The sequence below is a fragment of the Vipera ursinii genome (genome assembly GCF_947247035.1).
Source record: "Vipera ursinii genome assembly, contig: SUPER_Z_unloc_1, whole genome shotgun sequence".
NCBI lineage: Eukaryota > Metazoa > Chordata > Lepidosauria > Squamata > Viperidae > Vipera > Vipera ursinii.
The window spans coordinates 915,826-938,900 of NW_028148449.1; the positions used below are offsets into that span (position 1 = coordinate 915,826).

Consider the following 23,075-nt stretch of genomic DNA (forward strand, 5'->3'; position numbering starts at 1 on the left):
TTTTGTACCTTCTCCGCCAACAATCTTAATTTCTGCAATGAACAAGGACATATGCTCAGCTTTGCAGAAATTAAGATTGTTGGCCGAGAAGGTACAAAAACAGCCAGGGAAATGATTGAAACCTGGGAAACAAGGCCCCAATGAGGTCACGGTTGTAAAAGCCACTTACAACGGGCACTATAATTTTTTTTAAAATTTTAATTCCATTTATATCCCGCCCTTCTCCGAAGACTCAGGGCGGCTTACAAGCTTAGCAGTAGCCTTCATTATATGCCTGCTTATTAGGGCTTTCACACACACCCTAAGCGGCATTATTACAAAGACAGCTTAATTGCCCCCAACAATCTGGGTCCTCAAAGAGCAACACACACACACTACTAAAGGGAGGTTCTGTGAAGATAGATGCCAGCATGAGTCAGGAAGCTCGGAAGACAATACCCGGTGACCAAGCCAGATTGGATCCTGCAACCTTATCCTGTGACCCAGATATTCGCCTTCATTCGTGTTTCTTTAGTGACCGTTTGAAGTTACAATGGCACTAAAAAAGAGAGACTTAGAACCAGTCCTCGCATTTACGACCATCACTGAATCCTCAGGGCACGTTATCAGAACTCAGCCACTTGGCAACCGCCACGTATTATATATGACAGTTGCAGTATCCCGGGATCATTTCCATGGGGGGGGGAAGCCAGGAGTTACTTAACAGCCCTCTGAGTTGCTTAACGACTGCAATGATTCACTTAGTGACCGTGGCACGAAAAGCGAGTCACTAAATCAGGCGCAACTCGCTGAGCAATCACCTCGTTTAGCAAACGGAAACTCTGGTCCTGTAAATCCATATCGCCGCGTTTCCCAGTCTTGGCGACTTCCAAGACGGGTGGACGTCAACTCCCAGAATTCCCCACCCCCCGCCGCCTGCAGAATTCTGGGAGTTGGAAGTCCATGCAGCTTAAAAGGGGCCGAGATTGAGGAACGCTCCTACCGGTAGTAGACTTTTGCGTAGGGAAAACTAGCGTGTCGCAGACCTTTGCTCACTCACGTGTCTTTGTCTAGGTCTGAGAAAGCCCGGCAAGAGCTCCCCTTGATTTCAGGGGTGGGGCTATGCAAATGTCTTCAGTGGGAGGAGCTTCTCACATTCCCAGGCTTGCCTACGAGCGGGCAGCAGGCTGTCCAGACACAGCCAGCCTTGCCATGGAGGGGAAAGTCCTCCTCCCTTGTTCCTTGTAGGCTTCTCCGACCCCAGAGGTGGAGCCAGCTGACCTGTCCCTTCAAAACCCAGAGCCCGGGAGGGGTTGGGCAGCTGGCCTCCAGCACCCTGCCCCAAGCGCCGACCAGGGAAGGGTGCTCAAAAACCACCGCTGCTGTCTACAAGGAGGTCCTCCGACCCCCGTCCTCTTTTTCCTCACACTCTCCAGAGGCGGAAAACTGGGAGCCTTGGACTGCCTGGTCCCCCTGCAGCGTCTCTTGTGGAGGTGGAGAGCAGGTGCGCAGCCGACATTGCCGGATTGAGCCGGATTGCCGGGGCTTGTCCTCGCAAAGCAAGACCTGCAACACGCACGTCTGTCTCGGTGAGTCCCAACTGGGGGCGGCGGCCGACCAACCTCCTGGTTGTTGGCCGAGAAGGTACAAAAACAGCCGGGGAAATGATTGAAACCTGGGAAACAAGGCCCCGATGAGTTTGGGTCACGGTTGTAAAAGCCACTTCCAACGGGCACTAGAAATACCACACAAAGAGCAACACACACTCTACTAAAGGGAAGTTCTGTGAAGATAGATGCCCTCGTGACCCAAGCAAACCCTGCCCACAAGCGCAAGTATTTCTGTGTACTGGATAGGCCGGCAGTAAATCGAACGCTCCTGTTGCCCGGCAAGGGGCTGATTTCTCACGTTCCAATTGCACAACCTCCGACATCGGCTCGTTTTTTTGGGGGGGCGGTTCCGTTTTTTCCCGACGTCCGCGCCGGGGCAGCTGTGCTCGGAGTAGGGCAAGACACAAGAATGTAGGAAGGGCCCCTCCCTGTAAGCCACCGGGGTGGGTGGCTCCTCATCCAGCTGAGCAGCTGGTGGGCTCTGGGTGCTTAACCTGCCCCCTTTCCCCCTTTCAGAGGCGGGCTGCCCCGTGGGGCGCCTCTACCGGGAATGCCTGGCGGAAGAGGGGTGTCCCTACAGCTGCGCGCATCTCACCCACCAAATGGACTGCTTCTCAGATGGCTGCGAGGAAGGTTGCCACTGCCCGGAGGGCACCTACCAGCACAAGGGGGCCTGCGTCCAGGTTGGCACCTCTGTATATTGGATGCTTTGGGGGCAGTTCAGAGGCTGGCGCTGCTGTGGCTGCACCCTGGATGTTCTGGGGGTAGGGGTGGGGGGGGTACGTGCGTACGGCAGAGTAAGACGAGAGCTTGGCGGGCGCACAGTCTGCAAGGTTAGGGAGACCCGAAAGGTGGATGTCTCAGAGAAGAGAGAGGCAACTTTGGGACACTACAGCGGGGCTATCCTGAGTCCCGTGTAGAGATAAACAGGGAAAGTATCAGACTGATAAGCTATTTCTAGCTCCAGCTATTTGCACTCTGGGGTCCTGGATGCTCTCTGAGCTGGGTGGTTTCTCTTGCAGACACTTCACAACCCAACTAAATAATTTTATCAGTGCTAGAAGTGAGAAGAGGTGGCTGTCTATTTATATGCAATGCGAACTTCACCCCTTCTAGCGCCATCATGTTACCTAGTTGGGTCATGTCTGCAAAAAAACCACCCAGCTCAGAGAGCACCGAGGATCCTACAGTCCTTCCTCCTCCTCCTCCTCCTCCTCCTCCTCCTCCTCCTCCTCCTCCTCCCTTCTAGCATTGATGATGTTACCTAGTTGGGTCATGAGACATCGGCAAGGAAACCACCCAGCTCAGAGAGCACCCAGGACCCCACATTACTTCCTCCTCCTCCTCCTCCTCCTCCCTAGCACTGATGATGTTCCCTAGTTGGGTCCTGAAATGTCTGCCATGAAATCGCTCCGCTCAGAGAGCACCCAGGTCCCCACAGTCCTCCTCTTCCTCACCCTGACACCCCCCTCCCTTCCAGCACCGAGGAGGTTTCCCGGTTTGGGTAATGAAAGATCGGCAAGAAAACCACCAAGCTCATTTCCTCCTCCTCCTCCTCCTCCTCCTCCTCCTCCTCCTCCTCCTCCTCCTCCCTTCTAGCCCTGAATATGTTACCTAGTTGGGGGGGTCATGAAACATCTGCAAGAAAACCACCCAGCTCAGAGAGCACCAAGGACCCCACAGTCCTCCTCCTCCTCCTCCTCTACCTCCTCCTCGTCTTCCTCCTCCACTCTCCTCTCCTCCACTTGACAAACCCCACTTTCTTCTAGTCCTGATGACGTTACCTAGTTGGGTCATGAAACATCTGCAAGAAAATCACCCAGCTCAGAGAGTGCCAAGGACCACACAGTTCTCCTCCTCCTCCTCCTCCTCCTCCTCCTCCTCCTCCCTCCTCCCTGCAGACCCCTTTCCCTTCCAGCACTGATGATGCATCTACTTGGGTTGCAAAATGTCTGCAAGAAAAGCATACAGCTCGGAGAGTAGCAAGGACACCCCGCCTGTCAGTATCGCACTGTGATGTCCAAAGCAAAGGTTCCCCTGTGGAGACCTTCTTGGGGAGGGGGGGCACGTAGACTGTAGTTCTGTGGGAGTAATTTCCCCCTTGGAGAGCCGCTGAAAGCACCCACGATTGAAAGCCTCCGTAGGAAAGTCAGTCGAGTGCCGAGCCCCCACTTAAGCCACGATGGAGCCCGCCCCCCAACTAGGAAGCTTCCTTGACTCCCCCCCACAAGTCTTTTCCTAGGGACCTCCACACAACCCCCCCTCCCTCTGCTTCTCATCCTCCTGCCCCAGGAGTGCCCCTGTGTCCTGAATGAGGAGCTTCTGCAGGGGTTCCGTAGACACTCGGATGAGACCCCCGATACGCCTCTGGTCATCCTCACCGCTCAAGGCCAACGGGTCTCCCCAGAAGAAGAAGTGGCGCCCAATGACACCATCTCTGCCGCCTGCAGCAACTGGTGAGTTTGTTCCCCCACCCTAAAAAAAAGGGGGGTTCAGTTCCTGTCCCCTGGAGGGTGGGGAGAAGATTCCCTGAAGCCGAGGCCTGTTGTCTTCAACTTAGCGGCCACAAAGGCACCCACAATTTCTATCACCAAATGAGACAATTGTTAGCGCGGGGCTTTTGCCCCGTTGTTGCAACCTTTCTCGTCCCGGTTCTTAAGCAGATCCCTGCAGTTTATGAAGTTACTAACATGGTTAAGGCTTCCCCGTGGACGTGGCTTGTCAGAAGGTCAGCAAAGGAGATGACGTGACCTCCCCCTCGGGGACGTCGCAACCATCATCGGTACATACCGGTGTCCAAATTTTGGTCACGTGACTGAGGGGGACGCTGCAATGGTCAATCGTGTGAAAGACGTTCCTAGGTCCCTTTATTTCCTGGGGAGTTGTCGCTTGGAAGGGACCCTAAACAAACTGCCGCAAGTCGAGCACTTCCTGTATGAACTGGTGGTCGATTGTTTGAAATTTGATCCCGTGACCACGGGAAGGCTGCGACAGTCATAAGTGCAAAAGGAATGCTGATGCCTCACTTTTTTCAATGCCGGCATACCTTTGAACGGTCACTAAGCAAGCTGTTGTAAGTCAAGGACTCTCTGCAGCCATTCTGGGTGTGTGTGTTTGTGTGTGTGTGTGTCTTGGCTTTAGTCTGCCTACCCCTAAGCTGCACCCGAAAAGGGATGAAACTCAGCCCTCCTCCCCCCATGGTTGCAAATCAAAGACTATTCAAGACTATTCACCCTTCACGTTTCGTCCTCGATGTACAGCTATTCATTTAGTGACCATTCAAAGTTACCCCAGCTCTGAGAAACAACGGCTGTCTTTCATGTCTACGACTGTTGCACCATCCCCGTGGTCGCAGGATCAAAAGTGTCTCCCTTAGCAGCAGAAATGTTGGGCTCCAGCGTGGTCGGTCGTAAGACAAGCATTTACCTGTACTCCTGGACCTAAATTCTCCAGGCACATCTGGGCAGATGCGCCCTGATGCCCCCCTTCTCTTTCCTCCCCCTCCCTTCAGCACCTGTCACAATGGCCAGCTGGACTGCGTGTTCTCCTTCTGCCCCGTGGATGGAGGTTTCACAGCATGGAGCCCCTGGTCAGCCTGCTCTTTGACCTGCGGTGGGCTGGGTAACATGACCAGGGCCCGCGATTGTGCCCGCCCGACTCCTGCCCACGGGGGGAAGGACTGTGTCGGCCCCCGGGTGGACATCAAATACTGCCAAACCCTGGATTGCAAAGGTGAGGAGCGGCAATGAATACTGCGGCTTTGTCCAACAGTAGACAACCTTAAGGGACGCGGTGGCTCAGTGGGTTAGGACGCTGAGCTTGTTGATCAGAAGGTTGGCAGTTTGGCAGGTCGAATCCCATGTGCCGCGTAACAGAGTGAGCGCCTGTTACATGTCCCAAACCCTACACAACAGCGTATAAACAGCTAGCGATTTGATTGGAGCTTATTCTAAAGCGCTGGTCCTCAGCTTTTCCAGCTCTGCGCACCGATAAGGACAGCATCGCCGTCGGCGTCAGGAACAGTGGGAGGGAGATGAGACAGTTGTGCACATGCACGCACGCACGCCGCTTGCACAAATGTATGTGTGCTTGTACACTGCTCATCCGCGGCTTCTGCGACCCGGTTTCCAATTATTGCCGTGGCACAGCACCAGGTTGTAGACTGGGAGTTGGGGACCCCCTGTTCAATAACGTATTCTACATCAACCTGGAATTAAGGAGAAACTGCCTACCAGTGAGGACAATTAACCAGTGGAACAGCTTGCCACCAGAAGTTACGCGTGCTGCATCATTGGAGGTTTTTAAGATGATGATGATGATGATGAAGGAAACCTGTTCACCTCCCCCTGCTTTGTATGTTGTGTTGCAGAATTGACCCACACCACAATGGGACCAGTCCCAGCAACCCCAGGTGAGCTCTGGGCATGCTCATGCTTGATCCTTTTTTTGGAGAGTGGCGGGATGGAAGGGAACTCTGCCCCGTCGGCTCTGCTGACGTGGCTGGCCTCTCTCGCCCCGCCTTGGCAGGGGCTGAGGATGGCGGCCTGACCCCTTGGTCCCCCTGGACACCCTGCTCCAAGACCTGCAGCGATCCCGACCTCCCTGCACTCAAGACCCGGCGGCGGTTTTGCCTCGGAGGCAGCGGCTGTGCGGGAGACACTTTGCAAGAACGAGAATGCAACTTGCCCCAGTGCACAGGTGGGCAGTGGCTCGTGTGGCCTCACTTGCGTGCAGGCCCGAGCCCTCTGGCGTGCCAGATAATGGCTAGGAAAGGCTTGCCTGGCCCCCTCCCACTTGGGTCCATGCAGCGGGATGGGGAAGGGGAGGCAGGAAAGCCGCCACCACCATGGTACAGCAGTGGCCCAAATTGGGGAAACCTTTTGGGAAAAGCGTACAGTCAAAATGGCCCCTTTGGTTAAGTTTCCACCAATTTTTCTTCCAATTCCTTTACAACTGTAGCCTTGTTCGCTGAATAATACTTATTTTACATGGGTTTCTGGGCGACCGGTCCACTCTTGGCACCATTACTCTAACTTTATTATGTTTTGCGAGCTCACTAAATGAAAGATCCCCCCAAAAATACCCCAACCAACTCGATAGCGACCCCAGAACCCACTCTCAAATGTCCTTCCTCTCGGCTTCAATACACGACGTCAATGACCGAATCCTACAGTGATCCGATTGGCTCATCGCCAAAACAAGATGACCCCCCCCCCATTGGCTCTCTAAACCCTCCTCCTTATTGGCTACAATCAGATGAAGGACAGCCTACCTGACGTCAACCTCAGCAAGTTGCGCTTTCTTTTTCTCAGTTATTTGGCTATAACTTTTCATACAGTACAGCTAATGGAACACACTTTGTTGCATTACGTTCTCGGTTAAATTATCTTTCCATTGATCTATAATTTTATGGTACTACTCCAAAAAAAAGCAGTGTTATTAGCCATCAAACCTCAAAAGTACACTTTTCCCCCAAAGGTTTCCACAGTTTTGGCCACTACTCTATCCACCCCTTGGTATCACCAGCCGTCAGTCTTCCACAGTTCCTGGAACTGAACTTTTAGTTGGGTTAGGATCATGCACCGTTAGCCGTGAACAGCGGCAAAATTCTTAGCCTCCTGCTAAAACAGGATCTGTGCTGGAAAGGAAGTCTAATAACTTGAGCCCCTCCAAAGGGTGCCCAGACTTCCTTTGTCTCCTTGGTACCCCCCCTCCAGAGACCCCCGTATGCGAGGGCCAGGTGTGCCTCGGGCTGAACTGCACCTGGAACCCGTGGTCCCCTTGGAGCGAGTGTTCCCGCAGCTGTGGGGTTGGCCAGCAGCAGCGCCTGCGGACCTACCACGCGCCTGGGCAAGGCGGGCACTGGTGCCAAGACATCCTGACCGCCAACTTGGAGAGACGCTTCTGCAACCTGCCGGCGTGCAAAGGTAGGGGACGTAGATGACGGCGGGGGTCCAAGGAGGCTTCACTCACAAAGCTCTGGCAAGAAATGAAAAAGACACACACCCCACCCACCCTTCTGTGCTTTTATCCACACGCGATTGTTCCTGTGGCAGGGAGTACCGCAGGGGAATTGTGTGGAACAAAAGCCGTCCCTGGGCCAACGTGGTGGGAAAGAGAGGGAGAGAGCAGCCCTGAAGCTGACCCATAACTAAACGGGGATCTGGGTGGGTCTTCCCTGCTTTGTGTCTCTGCTGCAGTGGACGGGGTCTGGTCTAAGTGGAGTCCCTGGTCGTGGTGCGACCGGACCTGTGGTGGGGGGCGCTCGGCCCGCACGAGGACTTGCACCAGCCCACCCCCTAAGAATGGAGGGCGCCACTGTCCAGGCGAGAAGTATCACGTGCGGGTCTGCAACCCACAGCCCTGCGGTACGTGGTGGGAAGGAAGGGTGGTGCTATCAGCTGGGCATCGAACACAGAACCATTGGGGCTGGAACGGACTTTGGAGGTCTTCTAGTCCAGAGGTCCCCAACATCTGGGCTGCGGCCCTCTACCAGTCCGCAGCCTGTTCACAACCAGGCCGCGCGCACAGGCCCACTCATGTGAGTGTCGCAGGTACTCGTGGACCAGCCGGCGTGAGAGTCGTGGATTCATGGAGCCTTACTCATGTAAGAGGCATCCCTCGCACAAGCACTTGGGGCCTCACTTGTGCGAGTGTTGCAGGCACTCACGGTCCTATTCACATGAGCGTGACAGGAGCTCAGGGCGTCACGTGAGCATCGCAGGCGCGACCCTTTTCATGCGATTGTCACGAGCCTCACTCGTGCAAGCGTCATGGCTGCTCTCGGCATCACTCGTGCGAGCGACAGCTGGTGCACGCTGGTGCACGCACCCTCCCACAAAACCATCCCTCCTCCCCACCCTCCGGGCCGCTAACCAGGAAAGATTGGGGAACCTCCCATCCCGGTCAAATGGACCCTCTTTCAGATGGTGGTCACAATCTGGTGAGTCTCTGTGGCTTTTCCAAGACTTCTGCTGCTAACAAACACTCTCTTTCTGCAGAGGAGACTTGCCCGCCCATGATGCACTGGGTGGGGTGTGCCAACCGGTGCCCCCGGCATTGCTGGGACCTCCAGGAAGGCATTGTGTGCCAGGAGAAGGAGGCCTGCGAGCCTGGCTGTCGCTGCCCCGACGGTGAGGAGGCTTTGTTGGGTCCATGGTTTCGCTCCTGTTTGTATACGGGTAGTCCCTCGACTTACGACAGCTCATTTAGTGACCGTTCGACGTTACAGCAGCACCGAAGAAAGGGACGTATGGCCGTTTTCCACAACTCGCAGCATTCCTGTGGTCATGCAATCGAAATTCGGATGCTTGACAACTGACTCGTGTTTACGAAAGTCGCAGTGTCCCGGGGTTAGGTCGCTTTGGTGACCTTCTCAGAAACAAAGTCAACGGGGAAGCCATATTCACTTAACAACCATGTTGCTAACTTAAACACAATGGTTCACATAACAACTGTGGCAAGACCGGTCGTACAATTGGGCCCTTAGTGAACATTTCACTTAGCCACATAAATTTTGGTCGTAAGTCGAGGGCCGCCTGTACAGTCATTGGCCTGCTAGAGTTGGTGGGGGAGAGGTATTCTCCTTGGTGATTGGCTGTTTGTCTGGTGTGAATCCCCGCTTATCCTGGAAGACTGGCACTCAGATAAATCAGCCGTCGACTGATCCATAGAGATAAACCACATTTACACACCATTGAAGGATTCAGTGAAAACCAAAGAAGTACATCCCCACCAACAGCTAACACAGAGATAAGCAGGGTTTAACACCAGACAAACTACGTAGTGGAAAGCAATAATCAAGCGGAGAATCCAACTGTCTCCAAAACTGGCAGGACAAACTCTTAAATGGGCAGCAAACCCCCCAGCGCTGGTGATGTTACCTAGCCAGGTAACCACGCAATCAAGGCCAATTCAATCAAGGCCTAGATTCAAAGACACCTTCCTTGCTCACCTAGCTTCCTCCCTTAGGTACATTGGAGCAAGATGGCACCTGTGTTCCCCTCGCTCACTGCGAGTGCACCGATGCCCAGGGACACAGCTGGGCACCGGGCAGCCAGTACGACGACGGCTGCAATAACTGCACCTGTGCTGCTGGAGGGAAACTTCTCTGCACCAACTACACCTGCCCGCCCACTGAGTGCACCTGGAGTCTCTGGTCCAGCTGGTCCCAGTGTAGCATCACCTGTGGAAGTGGGTTGCGTACCCGCTTCAGGTAAGGCTGGAGCCAGGCCGCTGCGGGCAAAGTTTGCCTCTGGGTGGAGGACCAGAATTTGAGGCTGAGGGGCCACATATTGTCGTAATTCGGTGCCAGCCAGTGGACCCGGCAGCTGAATTCGGGCAATCAGAGGAGGAGGAGGGGCCTGGAGAGCCATCAGAGTCGGAGGAAGGCTCTGATGAGCTCCAGGACTTACAATCTGAGGACGAGCCTGGCCCCTCCACTCGTGCTCCGGCTGAGACCCAGCTGTGCTGGGAAGCTGAGTCAGACCCTGAGGGCTAAGAGTTGGAAGACATCATAGATGCTCGCAAACGCTGACAGGCAACAAGAGTAGGACAGAGGGAGGCAACGGGGCAGCTCCAAGGGTGGAGGAGAAGGCATTGAGAAGCCACGCCTTGGGACTGCCCTAATAAAAAGGGAAGGTGTGGGCGGTCCTGGTTGCGGGAGGCCACCGTTGGCGAAGGATTCCAGTTTTGCGGGAATCGTGTTCTGTTTGCCTTGCCCGGGAACAATTCTCCATTTGAATCGTGTTCTGTTTGCCTTTGGACTATATTCTCCGTTTGAATCGTGTTCTGTTTGCCTCTGCTTTGGGGACGTTTTGCAGGTCTGGAGGAACATTGTCCATAGGGTCGCGATGGGTCGGACACGACTTCGCAACTAACAACAACAACAAATAATAATCATAAAAGGGGTTTGTTTTTCCTGCATTTCCAGCCTCCTTGTTAAAAGAGGCGAGAAAGTCCAGATCCTCGCCAGATCCTAGGACAGCTGTTAAGAAGAGAACGGAAAGTCCCCACCCATAGTATATGGTCTTAAACGATTTGTAAATTGGAAAGACTTTCAGCTGCTGGCATCCTTGAGAATTCTCCTTTCTTGTCTCCATAAATCTTGTTAAAGAAAATGATTGGTTCTCTTTTAATGAGATTTATTTAACAATAAAACTTGTTAAAAAAAGACTATTGGTATTCTTTAACGAGATTTATTTAGCAAGATTTATTTAACAATACATCTTGTTAAAGAAGACTATCAGTAGTCTTTAACGAGTTTTATTATTTAACAATAAATTTTGTTAAAAAGACTATCAGTACTCTTTAATGAGATTTATTTAGCAATATCTATTTAACGATAAATCTTGTGAAAAAAGACTACTCTTTAATGACATTTATTTAGCAATATTTAACAATAAATCTTGTTTAAAAAGACTATCGGTACTCTTTAACGAGTTTTATTATTTAACAATAAATCTTGTTAAAAAAAAACCTACTCTTTAACAATATTTATTTAGCAATATTTATTTAACAATAAATCTTGTTAAAGAAGACTATTGGTACTCTCTAACGAGATTTATTTAGCAATATTTATTTAACAATAAATCTTGTTAAAGAAGACTATCGGTACTCTCTAACAAGATTTATTTAGCAATATTTATTTAACAATAAATCTTGTTAAAAAAGACTACTCTTTAACAATATTTATTTAGCAATATTTATTTAACAATAAATCTTGTTAAAGAAGACTATTGGTACTCTCTAACGAGATTTATTTAGCAATATTTATTTAACAATAAATCTTGTTAAAGAAGACTATCGGTACTCTCTAACGAGATTTATTTAGCAATATTTATTTAACAATAAATCTTGTTAAAGAAGACTATCGGTACTCTCTAACGAGATTTATTTAGCAATATTTATTTAACAATAAATCTTGTTAAAAAAGACTACTCTTTAAAATATTTAGCAATATTTATTTACCGTAACAATAAATCTTGTTAAAGAAGACTATCGGTATTCTTTAATGAGATTTATTTAACAAGATTTATTTAACAATACATCTTGTTAAAGAAGACTACCTGCGCTTTTTAATGAGATTTATTTAACAAGATTTGTTTAACATTAAATCTTGTTAAAGAAGACTCTTGGTACTCTTTAACTAGATTTATTGAGACAAAGGTGGCAAAATTGCCAGAATTCCAGCAATTGAAAGTCTTCCCAATTTACAAGCCTGCCCATTAGGATGACAAGTCATGAAAATTGTCAATTGTCTGACCGGATGTTAGAAACCCTTTTTGCAGCGGTCATTAAATGAACACCGTGTCATTAAGCGAACCCATTGTTCACTATGAAGCGTTTTTTTTGCCAAGGAATGGAAATATATGCCGTTTTGGGGGGGCAAAAATTATGTAAATTGCCTTCATGCAACCCCCAGGATGCTGCAAACAGCATTAAATGCAGGTCGGTTGCTAAGCTCCCAAAATGCAATCACGTGACCCTGCCGGGGGGTGGGGCTGGCGGACAGAGCCACCTATTGGAACCAGGTTGTAAGTGCCTTTGGGGGGAGGTCTGTCATAACTTTGAACGGTCTCTAAGCAACCAGTTGTACGTTGAGCGCTACTCTGACTGAGAGTTGTAGCATGTACTGTAATTGAAGCTTAGTGTCGACGCTGCTAACAACGGATGGTTTTTGCATCGCCAACAAATGGAAACGTCGCCATTTTTCCCCCCTTTCGCTTTTAGAGTTAGGTCAGACACTTCGAACTCATGACTGTCACGTGACGTCGCGTGACGTATCGGAGGTTTTTCTCCATTGCCAGCAACAGGGCAGGCGCCCTTTCCTGATGACCCATCCAGCCCGTGGGCCAGCAGTTTGACACCCCTGAGTTAGATGATGCTGGGCGGTGGGGGAGGATGTGAACGAGAGTCCGGCTAGACCTCTAACAACACTAAACTTAGCGTGAGAATCAAGGCTACTGAGCCCACAGCTGATAAAGAATTGGCGGGCTGGAGAGCTGGAGAGGAAGCCCGCGTTTCAAACTCAGTGGGGAACGTGGTTTATGACTGTTCATTGGAGGAGGGAATTGGGCTTTGATACTAGGTTCCCAGGGGAGGGGAATTCAGTTGTTTTGGGGGGGGGTTGGCTTCGATTCGGGTAAGTGCCGACGTTATGCTACTCAAATAAAAGATCCTCTAAAGTAAACGATGCCTCGAAGTTCTTTCGAAGAGTTGCACCTGTCAGGACCGTGACACTTAGTGCTCAAACTTCTTTGTGGAGGAAGAGGAGGACGAATTCCCAAGGAGCCTGGATCCAGGGTGGGGAATTTTATAGGGCGATGGGAGCACAGAGGCAGTGGGTTGACTGGGTCTGCAGTTGGCCAGACCCGACGTAGGATATTCAGGGACGGCTTAGAAGACAGCTCGCAACCCTCTCTCCACCTCCCTACACAGGACCCCCACCTCCGGCTCCTGGGCGCCCGAGTGTCTGAAGGAGCAGGTGCAGACCCACCCCTGTGCCTTGGAACCCTGCCCTCCTCTCTGCCTGCACGAGGGCCGGGAGACCAGCCTGGGCAGCACCTGGCTTCTGGGGGAGTGCCAGCAGTGGTGAGTGACTCTCATTCCACCCCTTGCCCTCCACGGGAAGCTGAGTAGTATCCTCGATCAGGGGGCCACCGGGCGGGAGGTGTGTGTGTGTGTGTATGTCTGGCCACAAGCACGCCCCACCCCGCTCACGCGAGCACTGTCACAGGCATTCGCGGTCTCACGTACACCCGTATCGCGGGCGTTCGTGGCCCCATTGGTGAGCGCTCATAGCACCTCTCACTCCAGCAACGGGTGTCCATGAGCATGCACGCTTTCACCACCCCACAAAATGATTCCTTCTTTCCCCTCTCCCCGCCCCCCCTCGCTTTGAGCCGCCAACCCCGAACGTTTGGGGAACTCTTTCCTAGATGGGAGGGCCTTGCGTGCAGGGACACCCCGTTGCGTGTGTGTGTGTGTGTGTGTGTGTGTGTGTGTGTGTGTGTCTCCTGATGTGGCTGCAGCGATAGGGAGAGTTTCCAGGACAAATTCACTAATGTGCTTCTTTCCGTCTCCTCCAGCATTTGCACTCCAGAGGGCATCTACTGCCTGGACGTTACGTGTACAGGTGAGTTCCTTTTCCTAGTACAGTTTCACAGGTAAGTGATGTCAAGCAAAGCTGAATGAACGTCACTTTTGGTATTTGGCCTTGTGAGACAGAAAGCAACCCTATTACAACCGACTCGTCAGGGCCCAAGAATTGGCCACCGGGCTCGGCGAGCGGGTGGCTAGTGCGCATATGTGTGTGAGTGCCCGTGGGCACACAGCTGCGCTCGCACAAATGTCGCCACGAGCATTGCGGGCATTCACGGGCCCGTTCGTGCAAGCATCGTCGTGAGCGTCACGGGTGTGTGCAGCCCCATTCGTGCGAACGTCACCACGAGCGTCGCGGGCGTTTGCGGTCCAACTCGCCTGAGCATTGCGGGCGTTCGCAGCCCTTGTGCGAGCTTCACCGCGAGCATCACAGGCATTTGCAGCCCCATTCGTGCGCGCATCGCCATGAATGTTGCAGGTATTGCTGGCCCACCTCGCACGAGCATCGTTGCAAGCGCTGCGGGTGTTCGCAGCCCTATTTATGCGAACGTCACCACGAGCGTCACAGATGTTTGCAGTCCAACTCGCCTGAGCGTCGCCGGCGTTTGCAACCCCATTTCCTCCATTCCCAGCCATCAACCCCGACGCTTCCTGTATCCTTCTTCACCTATAGACAGAATCTTGCCGGACTAAAGCAACTATTTGCAGCACTATCAATACACAGGAGGTCCTTGACTTACGGCAGATCTTTCTAGTGACCGTTCGAAGTTACGACAGCCCTGAAAAACGTGACTTAGGACAAGTTTTTCGGACTTGTCACCGTCGCAGCATCCCCACGGTCACGAGACCAAAATTCGGACACTCGGAAAACTGACTCGTGTTTACGACGGTCTCCGTGTTCCGGGAGGTCACGCGATCCGCTTTTCTGACTTTCTGACAAGCAAAGTCACCGGGGAAGCCTTCACAACCTTCCTTAAGGGCTTCCCTTAACAACGGCGGCCAGAAGGGTTGCAAAACGGGGCAAAGCTCCCTTAACAACGGTCTTACTTAGCCATGGAAATTTGGGGCTCAATTGTGGCTGTCAGTCGAGGACTACCTGTGCCTTGTGGAAAATCGTAGCTTAGTCCATTCTCGGATGTAGCTGTGATATCCAGCAACTGATTGTTCCTTTCTTCTTTCCTTCCTTCCTTCCTTCCTTCCTTCGTTCCTCTCTCCCTCCCTTCCTCTGCTCTGTGTCCTTCCTTCCTTCCTTCCTTCCTTCCTTCCTTCCTTCCTTCCTTCCTTCCTTCCTTCCTCCCTTCCTCTGCTCTGTGTCCTTCCATCCATCCTTCCTTCCTTCCTTCCTTCCTTCCTTCCTTCCTTCCTTCCTTCCTTCCTTCCTTCCTTCCTTTCTTCCTGGCAGTGCACGGCGGATGGACGCCGTGGTCCCCCTGGTCCGACTGTCCAGTGACCTGCGGCGGCAGTGTCCAGATCCGAACTCGCGCCTGCATTAACCCGCCACCCCGCAACCACGGCTTGCCCTGCGGGGGGCCCGACACCCAGGGCCAGAACTGCTCCACCCAAGCCTGCCCAGGTAAGGCCTCCGCAGGGGCCTTCGGGGCGACCTGTCGGGCAGTTACAAACTCTCAGGGGTATTTAGGTTAGCATCGGGCAAGGCGTAGTAAGTACACCCCTTGTAAAACAACTCGGGTCCCCTCCCCGCATCGGGAGTTAGATCTCCGAGCGAAATAAATCCTGCAGCATGCAGGAGAGAGTTGATGAGTGGCAGGGCGCAAACAGACGGTGCCTCCATTGTTGCTCCAGGACGCGGGCGGGGAAACCGTGGCTCTTTGACGACTTGGTGGGCTTCCACTCCCAGAATTCCTGAGCTCAGGAATTCTGGGAGTCGAAGTCCACAAGTCACAAAAAAGAGGCAGGCTTCCCCGGGCTCTGGTCTAGGACCGTCCGCCAGGGCCCCCTCGCTAACTGTGCTGCGGGACAATTCGGAGCAGCATTGAGTGGTTTCGTGCCGTTACTTTTAGCGTTAGTGACCACGCCCCCGTCGCAATGGTCGGGACACTGGATTGGCTGCCTTGGTTTCGTGACGATTGGCCACAGGACACCTGGAAACTCAGTTGGCTTTTTGAATTTGTTGAACTGTCCTGGGGCAAGTTGGTGGCGAACCTATGGCACCTGTGCCAGAGGCGGCACTCAGAGGCCTCCCTGTGGGCACCTGCACCATTGCCCCAGCCCTGCCTCCCCCCCCACGGCCCCCTCCTCACCAAAGGAGAGTCGTTTCCCCCAGGCGCGGCCCACGCCAAGCAGCGCAGCCAAGGACAGGGCAGCCGGGCAGCACGGACAAGACTCTGCCCTCGCGCCCCATCGTGTGCAGATGATGGTGCGGCACGTGGGCAGAGGACGTGGCTGCCGTGACACTGCTGGGCCGCCTGGGCAATCTGCGGTGGGCCGTGGAGGCGGTGGGTGGCCCTGCGGATGGGGATGGGGTGGGGCAGGGCAGCGCAGAGGGGGGTGTTGGGGTGGGGCAGTTTTTGGGCCCTGGGTCTCTAAAAGGTTCGCCATCACTGGTCGAGGACAATTCGCCACAGCCAACTCACCGAGGCCAACCAGGTGCGGGACAATTCAATGCTTTTATTAATCGCTTCCTTCAGTTACTTTTATTATCGGGGACCACGTTGTCCTCAAAGTTATCGGGACTTTTGTGCTTCTGGATTTGCTTTATTTTGCTGTATTCTTATTGGCCACGGTTCCGTCGACATTTGGTTCACTTTTTTTAATTTGTGGAATCGTCCCGCGGCGAGTTGTCCTGCCGCACGTTGGCCACAGCAGGTTGGCTGTGATGAGTTGGCCACTGTGAATTGGCCATGGTGACTTGGCCATGGCAAGTTGGATGCCAGGAGTTGGCTGTGGTGACTTGGCAGTGGTGAGTTGGTCACCATGAGTTGGCCGTGGTGACGGCTGCGGTGACTTGGCCGTGGTGACTTGGCCATGGCAAGTTGGATGCCATGAGTTGGCCATGGTGACTTGGCAGTGGTGAGTTGCCTGTGGTGAGTTAGCCATGGTGACTTGTCCGTTGTGACTTGGCCATGGTGAGTTGGCTGTGGCAAGTTGGATGCCATGAGTTGGCCATGGTGACTTGGCTGCTGTGAGCTGGCCATGGCAAGTTCGATGCCACGAGTTGGCCATGGTGACTTGGCTGCGTCAACTTGGCAGTGGAGAGTTGGCCATGGAGACTTGCCCATGGCAAGTTGGATGCCATGAGTTGGCCGTGGTGACCTGGCTGTGGTGACGTGGCCATGGTAAGTTGGCTATGGTGACTTGGCCATGGTACTTGGCCACTGTGATTTGGCAGTGAGAAGTTGGATGCCATGAGTTGGCCATGGTGACTTGGCCGTGGCAAGTTGGATGCCATGAGCTGACCGTGGTGATTTGGCCATGATGAGTTGGCCATGGTGATTTGGCTGTGATGAGTTGGCCATGGTGACTTGGGTGCTGTGAGTTGGCCATGGCCAGTTCGATGCCATGAGTTGGCCGTGGCGACTTGGCCATGGTGACTTGGCTGCTGTGAGTTGGCTGTGGTGACGTGGCCATGATGAGATGGCCATGGTGAGTTGGCCATGGCACGTTAGATGCCATGAGTTGGCCATGGCGACTTGGCCGTGGTGACTTGGCCATGGCAAGTTGGATGCCATGAGTTGGCCATGGCAACTTGGCAGTGGTGACTTGGCCGTGGTGACTTGGCCATGGCAAGTTGGATGCCATGAGTTGGCCATGGTGACTTGGCCATGATGAGTTGGCCATAGTGAGTTGGCCGTGGCAAGTTGGATGCCATGTGTTGGCCATGGTGACTTGGCCGTGGCAACTCGGCCATGGCAAGTTGGATGTCATGAGTTGGCCATGGCAACTTGGCAGGGGTGACTTGGCCATGGTGACTTGGCCATGGCAAGTTGGATGCCATGGGTTGGCCGTGGTGACTCAGCCATGGCGAATAGGCCGCGGCGAGTTGTCTAGTTCCGTTCCTTTGTACCCCTCCCCATTTTCATGCAGAAGACGAGCTGTGCCCCTGGTCTGCCTGGAGCCCGTGCTCGCGGTCCTGTGGCACCGGACTGACCTCACGTACCAGGAGCTGTGCTTGCCCCACTACTTCGGTGGGCACTAAGGGAGATCCTTGCACCCAGGGCAGCCCTCCCCAGGAGATGGAGGCATGTTACTTGCAGGCCTGCAGAGGTAAGGAAGGTGAATCTCTCTGGATTTGGCACAGGGTGGAATTTCCTGCAAGAAGGGTGAGGGTATCCGCTAAGACAAGGGTCCCTAACCCGTGAGCCACAGCCCACTAACGGCTTGTGGCTTATTTGCAACTGGGCGGTGCGAGTGTCCGGCTGGTGCACACGTGTGTGCACGGATGCACCACCCCTCTCCTGTGAGCATCGCTGACACTCGGGATCTCACTCGTGCGTCACGGGTGCTCAGCCCCACTTGCACGAGTGACGGGTATTCCTGGGCGCACGCAGTCACGCGCACGTGCCTGTCCCTCCCGCAAAATCATCCCTTCTTTCCCCGCTTCCCACCTTTTAGGTTCCTGATTGGCAGGATGGAAGGGTCATAATTCTAATTCTGCGCTACGGTTCCCCCACCTTCTGGCTCTCCATCTCCCCTGGAGCCTCCCTGCCTCCCTCCCTCCCTCCCTCCCTCCCACGGTCAAAGAGCCGCCATGCCACAGGTCCCTCGGTACGGCAGCCCTGGGCTATCCCGGTTCCCTGTCTACTGGCAGCGGAGGATGGGAATTGCTGTGGGATTCTGGACATTCAGGCTGAGATCTACAGGGCGCGGGCGACCGTGCTGGGACCACTTTTTGGGGGGCGAGAGCAGATCTTCTACAGCAGGGGGGCGGTGTCCGGCCTCGGCAGCTCTTTCGTGGACATCGCCTCCCAGAATTCACGCCGGCTGGGGAGGGGGGAATTCGGGGACGTGAAGTCCAGAAGCCTGAAAAGATATTAGAGGCCCCAGTTCGACAGTCTTACACGCCGGAGAGGGAGCACCGGCGGAAATCTCGGGCCGTTGAAAGAGCTCCCCTAATTGCAGACAGGTGGGCTGCCCTCTGAGAACGCTCAGAGGCTCTCCTTTCCGATTAACCTCCTCGAATTGCAGCCCACAGATTGGAAGGGACCTCCAGAGGTCTTCTAGTCTTCCAGTCCGACCCTGGCTCAAGCAGGAGAGCCGATGTCGTTCCAGACAAACGGTGCTTCCCTTCGGTCCCCTTTTTTGCCTCCCGATCCCAAGGCCGCTCTCTCATCGCCCTGCTGCTCCTTCCTCTCACGCAGCCCCGTCCCCCCGCTTCCACCCTGCTCGGTGACCATCCTCCCCGTCCTGCTTCTCCTCCAGATTGTCCTTGGAGTCCTTGGACCCCCTGGACTCATTGCTCCTGCAGCTTCCTGGTGCAGCAGCGCTACCGGAACCAACAAAGCTGGGAAACTGACTGGGAGCAGTGCCTGGGCTTGGATGGACAATTCCGGATGTGCAATTATACCCAGTGCTCAGGTGAGGCCGCGCATCGCCGTGTTCCCCCCTCTGTCCGCCATTGGTAAGAGGCCGCTTCCTTTTACTTTTTATATAACTTTGCAGCCCCAAAGGCCCCCCCCCGTTTATTAAACATTCGTTTGATTTTTAGCCCGCCTTGATTATGGTTTATAAATAACTCAAGGTAGCGGACACGCCTCATGGGCTTTCCTGCTCCTGTTTTCCCTGTCACAACCACCCTGCGAGGTGGGTTGGACTGAGAGGGACAGGGCGGCCCAAATTCCTCCAGTTGGTTTTCATGCCTAAGGTGGGATTGGAACTCGCTGTCTCCTGGCGATTGGCCCAAAGTCACCCAGATGGCTTTCCTGCCTAAACTGGGACTATAATTCACAGTTTCCTGGTGATTAGCCATAAGTTATCCAGCCGGTTTTTATGCCTAACGCAGGACTAGAATTCACAGTCTCCTGGTGATTGGCCCAAAGTCACCCAGTGCCTTTCCTGCCTAAAGCAAGACTAGAACTCGCAGTCTCCTGGTGATTCACCCAAAGTCACCCAGTGGCTTTCGTGCCTAAAGCAGTACTAGAATTCACAGTGTCCTGGTGATTGGCTCAAAGTTACCCAGTGGCTTTCCTGTCTAATACAGGACTAGAACTCACCGTCTCCTGGTGATTGGCCCAAAGTCACCCAGATGGCTTTCCTGCCTAAACTGGGACTATAATTCACAGTTTCCTGGTGATTAGCCATAAGTTATCCAGCCGGTTTTCATGCCTAATGCAGGACTAGATCTCACCGTCTCCTGGTGATTGGCCCAAAGTCACCCAGTGGCTTTTCTGCCTAAAGCAAGACTAGAACTCGCCATCTCCTGGTGATTGGCCCAAAGTCACCCAGTGGCTTTCCTGCCTAAAGCAAGACTAGAACTCGCCGTCTCCTGGTGATTGGCCCAAAGTCACCCAGCCAGCTTTCCTGCTTAATGCGGGACTACAACTCACTGTCTCGTTGGCCGAAAATCACCCAGTGGCTTTCTTGCTTAAGGCGGGACTAGAACTCACTGTCTCCTGGTGATTGGCCCAAAGTCACCCAGCCGGCTTTCCTGCTTAATGCAGGACTAGAACTCACTGTCTCCTGGTGATTGGCCCAAAGTCACCCAGCCAGCTTTTCTGCTTAAGGCGGGACTAGAACTCACTGTCTCCTGGTGATTGGCCCAAAGTCACCCAGCCGGGTTTCCTGCCTAAGGCGGGACTAGAACTCCCAGTCTCCTGATGACGGGCCCTATGTTTTTCAGCTTTCAGGCCTAACGCAGGACTAGAATTCACCGTCTCCTGGTGATTGGCCCAGAGTCACCCGAGCTGCTTTTTGTAGCTGAGGCAGAACCAGAATTCCCCACCTAGCCTGGTGCCCAACCCACTAGAACTTATCCCCTCACCAGGCGCCCGCCCCCTGGCTAAATGTAGGGCTGCCCGTCAAAAGTTTGTGCTGCCATCCTCCTGTATCTTTTCCCAGAGTCCAGCTGTGATCCCCCCTTTGAATTCCGGGCCTGCGGCTCCCCCTGCGACAGCCACTGCTCCACCCGGAAGCAGCCGGAGTTGTGCAAGGACATTCCACGCTGCCTGCCCGGCTGTTACTGCCCTGAGGTGAGCGCCAGAAACACCCAACCTGTGGAATAGCCGCCCGCTGGGAGGACTCGCCGACCGAGAGTTTCTCCGTTCCCCACACGGGATAGCCGTGTGGAAGCGGGGTGGGCTCCGCTCTGCTCAGGCTCAGGGACGCGCTCTGGCGGAGTGCAAGGAGTCCTCAGCTTACAACCACAGTGGAGCTTGAGGTTTTTTCCCATCGCTAAGCGAGACCGTCGCTAAGCGGGTTTTGGGCCCCAATTTGATGGCCTGTCTTTGTAGAGTGAATCCCGGCGGTTGTTAAACTAGTCACACGGTCGTTAAGCGAACCTGGCTTCCCTCGGGTCGCAAAAGGGGACCGTGTGACCTCCCACCCCCAGGACGCTGCGACCCACGTAAATATAAGTTGGTTAGTTTTGATCGCACGACCGCGGGGATGCTGCCGCGGTCGTAAGAGTGAAAAACCGTTGAAAGTCAGTCCCTTTTTTCCAACGGTGTTGTAACTTCAAACGGTCACTAAACAGGACATTGTAAGTCGAGGACTTCCTGGACGGACCCGTTGCCCATTGTCCGAATTTTGATCGTGTGGCCATGGGCATGCTGCGATAGTCGTGTGAACAAAACGGTCCTAGGTCTCTTTTTTCAGTTACTGTTGTAACTGCGAACGGTCACTAAACAAGCCATTGTAAGTCAAGGACTTCCTGTACGAACCCGTTGTCAATTGTCTGAATTGTGCTCAGGTGACCACGGCGGTCGTACGTGTGAAAAAAAAATGGCCCATAGTCCCTTTTTTCCGGTACCGTTGCGACAGTCACTGAATGAATCGATGTAAGTCGAGGACCGGCTGCGGTCGTTCGGGAGTTGGGCTCGCACGTGCCCGTCACTAAGTTGAAGCCAAAGAGGGCCCGAAATTCAGGGCCCCCCCACCCGCCATAAGTGCCCGGGGTCCCGGAAGAAGCCGTCTCTGGAACCCCCCCTCTTTGTGTGTGTCCCCCGAAGGGTCTGTTGGAGCAGAAGGGGTCGTGCGTGCCCCCCGCACGGTGCGCTTGCCTCCACCCCCACCAGGCCACAGCGCCCATGTTCGTGATGGCCGGGGAAGCCGTCCTGATTGGCTGCAAGAAATGGTGAGTCTCGGTTTTCCGTCGGAGCGACGCTTTCTTTCCCTCAAATGGGGGTTCGTAAGAGGAATGAATCTCAAAATCTCAGGGAAGAGAGGACGAATTTTTGTCCTTCTCCTGTTACATTCTGCTTCCACGGCAACGGCGAGCAGGAATCGGAGATTTCCCTTGTAAAAAAACAAACAAACCAAGTTTCTAGTCCCTAAGGCTCCAGGAACCGTAACTGACGTTGATCCTTCCCAACTGATCAAAGCAGGATGTCATTGGCCCGACGATTGTGATTCTACACCGTGTGTGTGTGTGTGTGTGTGTTCAAACTTGGCCCTTTGATGACACGTGGACTTCGATTCCCAGAATTCCTCAGCCAGAGGAATTCTGGGAGTTGAAGTCCACCAGTCAGAAAAGGGCCAAGTTTGAAGACCCCTGTTCTACACTCTTATCAAGAGCTGAGCCCGGCATCTGTCAACCTTGGTGGACTTCAACTCCCAGAATTCCCCAGCCAGCATAGCTACGGGAACCAGCAAGGCTGGGAAACACAGCTGGCTGGGGAATTCTGGGAGTTGAAGTCCAGACCTCTTAAAGGGGCAGCATCTTTTCTTCGCCCCCTGAGGTGTGCTGTGGGCCCATTTTTGCATGATGTGGCGGAGCAGCATCCTGTTTTCTCACACCCCGACGCATGGCGGCATCCTGTTTTTGTGCCCCAAGGCATGGCGTCAGCCTGTTTTTCCACGGCCTGGTGGCGGCGGCGGCATCCCATTTTCACATTCCAAGGGGCGGCAGTGGCCCGTTCTTGTGTAGTGCAGCAGTGCTGCATCCTGGTTTTACGCCCTGAGGGCCGGCGTTTGTCCGCCCTGAGGCGCGATGTCAGCCTTCTTTTTGTGCAGTGTGGTGGCGGCATCCTGTTTTCACACCCCGAGGTGCGACGGCGGCCCATTTTTATGCTCCGAGGTGTGGCGGCATCCAGTTTTTGTCCCCCGAGGCACAGCAGCAGCCCGTTTTTGCACCGTGTGGCGTGGCATCCTGTTTTCATGCCCCGTAGCCACAGCGCTAGCACAAGTGGGGGAGGTTGCACGCACAAATGCGTGCGCTGGCCAGCCTGTCCCGCACCCCGGTGGCCAGTGGCCAGGGCCCACTACCGGGCC

General features: G+C 53.8%; 1 protein-coding gene across 1 annotated transcript in view; it reads left to right on the forward strand.

Annotated features, from left to right (window-relative positions):
* LOC310650484 (SCO-spondin-like) overlaps positions 1-23,075 on the forward strand; it is a gene marked incomplete at its 5' end in the record, with an annotated part of 163,300 nt that overhangs the window by 107,624 nt on the left and 32,601 nt on the right. Inside the window, 17 exons of the mRNA XM_083380033.1 lie at positions 1,416-1,568; positions 2,106-2,272; positions 3,882-4,045; positions 5,101-5,321; positions 5,959-6,000; positions 6,117-6,287; positions 7,307-7,516; positions 7,790-7,957; positions 8,591-8,722; positions 9,561-9,804; positions 13,029-13,181; positions 13,679-13,725; positions 15,094-15,264; positions 17,736-17,915; positions 19,071-19,226; positions 20,706-20,836; positions 21,815-21,894. Coding sequence (XP_083236159.1) covers positions 1,416-1,568; positions 2,106-2,272; positions 3,882-4,045; positions 5,101-5,321; positions 5,959-6,000; positions 6,117-6,287; positions 7,307-7,516; positions 7,790-7,957; positions 8,591-8,722; positions 9,561-9,804; positions 13,029-13,181; positions 13,679-13,725; positions 15,094-15,264; positions 17,736-17,915; positions 19,071-19,226; positions 20,706-20,836; positions 21,815-21,894 — 2,590 coding nt within the window. The remainder of the gene's footprint in view (positions 1-1,415; positions 1,569-2,105; positions 2,273-3,881; positions 4,046-5,100; positions 5,322-5,958; positions 6,001-6,116; positions 6,288-7,306; positions 7,517-7,789; positions 7,958-8,590; positions 8,723-9,560; positions 9,805-13,028; positions 13,182-13,678; positions 13,726-15,093; positions 15,265-17,735; positions 17,916-19,070; positions 19,227-20,705; positions 20,837-21,814; positions 21,895-23,075) is intronic.